Source organism: Pygoscelis adeliae, unplaced genomic scaffold (assembly GCF_000699105.1).
Source record: "Pygoscelis adeliae isolate BGI_AS28 unplaced genomic scaffold, ASM69910v1 Scaffold160, whole genome shotgun sequence".
NCBI classification, from domain to species: domain Eukaryota; kingdom Metazoa; phylum Chordata; class Aves; order Sphenisciformes; family Spheniscidae; genus Pygoscelis; species Pygoscelis adeliae.
Window position 1 is genome coordinate 3,702,904 of NW_008824035.1, and position 2,922 is coordinate 3,705,825.

The window sequence follows — 2,922 nt, forward strand, 5'->3', positions numbered from 1 at the left end:
AGCAGCAAGGACCTTGGTCTCTTACTTAGAAGCCCCCCTCCAGGTCCAGTTACGCGAGGTTAGTCTTGGTGCTGGGGTTTGCAGTGCTGGCAGCCCGCAGCCTTGCGACTCCCAGGTGGGAACGCAGACGCTTGCCATGGGTGGAAGCAGAAGCACGCCTGTCTTGGTGCAGCATGCAACCGTGTCCTGTGCGTAGGGGAAACATCGATCTCCTTTTGTACCAGTACACGGTGGGTCTGCTGTGCTGGAGCTGGCTGGGGGCTGCATCATGATGCCAAACGTGACGGCTGTCCGTCTCTGCACCTGCGGCAGGCAGTAAGGCACAGCCTTGCCAGTGTCGTGCTGCTGCAAACCAGCCTGTGGTCCCTAGCACCCCCTCGCTCAAGCAGTTCGTTATCAGGGGTCACTGCTAATTCGTGCAGCGCCTGAGCTAGCGCAGCCTCCAGCTGGGGTGACTGGCAGGCTGCCCACCGGCACCAGGAGCCCATAGTCACCTGCGCTGGGCCCCCACCGCTCCCTTCCTGGGAGCCGGAGACTTGTCAGCAGTGCAGACAAAACCGGGATTTGCTGCTCCAAGCAAGAAGGGTCGAGGGCCAGGGACGGCGTGCTGGTCCTACAACAAGAGGGGCAGGAGGTTCCTGCCCTGCTTTGGTACAGGCAAAGCCAAGAGCGAGATCAGTGCTCCTTGGCTTTGTCCCCGCCCAGAGCCTGGGCTGAAAAGCTCTTTGCAAAAGTCTGCTGAGTTCTCTAACAAGGGCAAGGGCAATAGCTAGTCTTTACAAAGGAAGCTCACTTAGTCCTTTTCTAAAGTCTTTTAAAAGTCACAGTATCCTTCACAAAGGCAGTTTGTCCAGGTAAACAGTGTAGGCTGACAATACAGCAGTGAAAGAAGCAAATATAGAAATATTTACCACCTTTTTACTTTCCGCTTCTACCAGAAACTGCTGCATCCCAGCTGAAAATGCTTCAACAGGTGGATATATATGTCTGTGAGGATACATATATTGTCAGCCCATGCCCATATCCTCTGGGCTGGAGCCACAAGCAGGGACTAGCTGGACTCCCAAGCAGACCTGTCTAGCATGGTGGAGCTTCGTGAACACCTCTGCACACAGATTAAAGGTAAAGCGATTTCCTAATAATTTGCAGAGTTTTTTAACAACAGCAAGTTCTTAGGGGCGGGAAACACTTATGTCTCCAGGGTTTGGCACGGTAGGTTTTGTGCCTGCACAGCTTCTGTCGCTAATAGTGCTAGATGCACATAAAGCACTGTACTCTCATACTGTACTGTAGAGATGAATAACAAGCCTATCAACTGTACTTGCACTTACACCATATTTAATCCTGATCTGGTTGCTCTGCTACGTATTCATAAAAAACAAAAAGGAAACAGAAGCACAGAGCAAGCCAACAGATGTCTACCTGGCTCTTAATTGGATTTTATGTGTCCCCAGTGTAGCAAATGCAGCATTATTTACAGCCAGGCTCTAAGAATTAGATACATCTGGAGGAGTGGTGAAACCTGAACCAGGCTACAAGAGTTGATAGATTGACTGAAATGAAGAGCTGCCCTGTTTTCCCCTTCTTATCTTCTCCCTTCCCACCTATGTGCCTGTTCCCCATTGTGTGTCAAATGAAACCAAGATACTGCCCAAGGGAACGCTTATAAAAATGAAAAATACCAGCAAAAAAGAGAATTTCTGGTCTTGTGGAGCTTCATCAGCATTTTCTAATTGTACAGCAATGATGATAATAAAAAGGCTGCCCTCTACTCTCAGCTATAATTTGGATAATCAACTGAAAGCCATAATGAAACTCTCTGTGATTGCTTTCTGCTGGGCTGCTAGTTCACAGAAACTCATTGTTGGGGAGAATTGAAAGTTATGACTCCTGCTATAGGGATATGCCACCATGTTCCAGAGGAACATGTGACTTGTAATTTTCTTCCGTGTAGCTTTATTACAGGCAAAACTTACAGCGGAAAGCAAAGAGGTATGGGTACTTGAGCTTTTTTTTGCCTTTTTTTTTAAAAAGTTGTTAAGCATCAAGGTTGACAGTACCAAATGATATGCACGCCTAGGCTGGGTGGACTTGTAGACACAGAGGATTTCAGACGTCTCTGGCGTTAAAATCCCCGACTTTGGTGTGTGGTAGCAGCAGTCAGCACTCCACCCCTAGGCACAAGAGCCACCGGCCACAGAGCAATAGGCAAGCCAGATTTTACCTCTGGGAGGAAGGCAGGACCTAAGTCATGCTTTGAGTCTTAGCTTTCTGGGCTCTGGATGCAGTTGGGGGTATTTTGGGTGCATGAGATTTTGGGTGCTGTCATTCCCCAGCACCAGGCCTGAACGTGAGCTGTCTCTCTGTCTGTGACCTGCTGTGGGTTATGTCTTGACTAGCAGATCTAGGGCTTGGTATGAGTACTTTGGTTCAAATTGCCCTTCCACCCACATTCACTGAGGAGGAGTGAAGAGCTCCTGTGCAAGGGCTTGGGAGCAGCCTTTCTCCTTGGCCAGAATAAGGGCACTGCCGTAGCGGGTGCCGCCTGTGATCCCCAAATCTGGCTTCTGAAGCAGGTCTGTTCCCCTGCGTGCCCTGGACGTGCCGTGGGCTTCAGGAGCAGTGGAAGCCGCTGAAAACCGGGCTGGTAATTTAGGTGTTTGCTAGTGCACGGATTCAAATTCCTTACGTCAGGCAGCCGAGCGTGATCACCGCGGTAGCTCCGGCAGGAGCCCGCGTTTCCCAGGGCGCTGGGAAGGGACCTCTGCCCCGGGCAGTCTCTCGAAGGCGCCGGCTTCGTTCCTTCGCGCCGCGCTCCAACGCCTGCCGCCTGCTTGGGAGGAAAGCGGTTCGTGAAACATCTCCCGCGGCTCCGAGGCGGAGCGGCGAGCCCGCCCGGAGCCCGGGCCGGGGGGGGGGGAG

At 51.6% G+C, this 2,922-nt stretch overlaps 1 protein-coding gene across 1 annotated transcript in view; it reads left to right on the top strand.

Annotated features, from left to right (window-relative positions):
- Positions 1–1,082: 1,082 nt before the first annotated feature.
- The window catches only part of FZD5 (frizzled class receptor 5), a 4,437-nt gene continuing 2,597 nt past the window's right edge, over positions 1,083–2,922 (top strand). Inside the window, 2 exon segments of the mRNA XM_009332959.1 lie at positions 1,083–1,122; positions 1,955–1,992. Coding sequence (XP_009331234.1) covers positions 1,083–1,122; positions 1,955–1,992 — 78 coding nt within the window.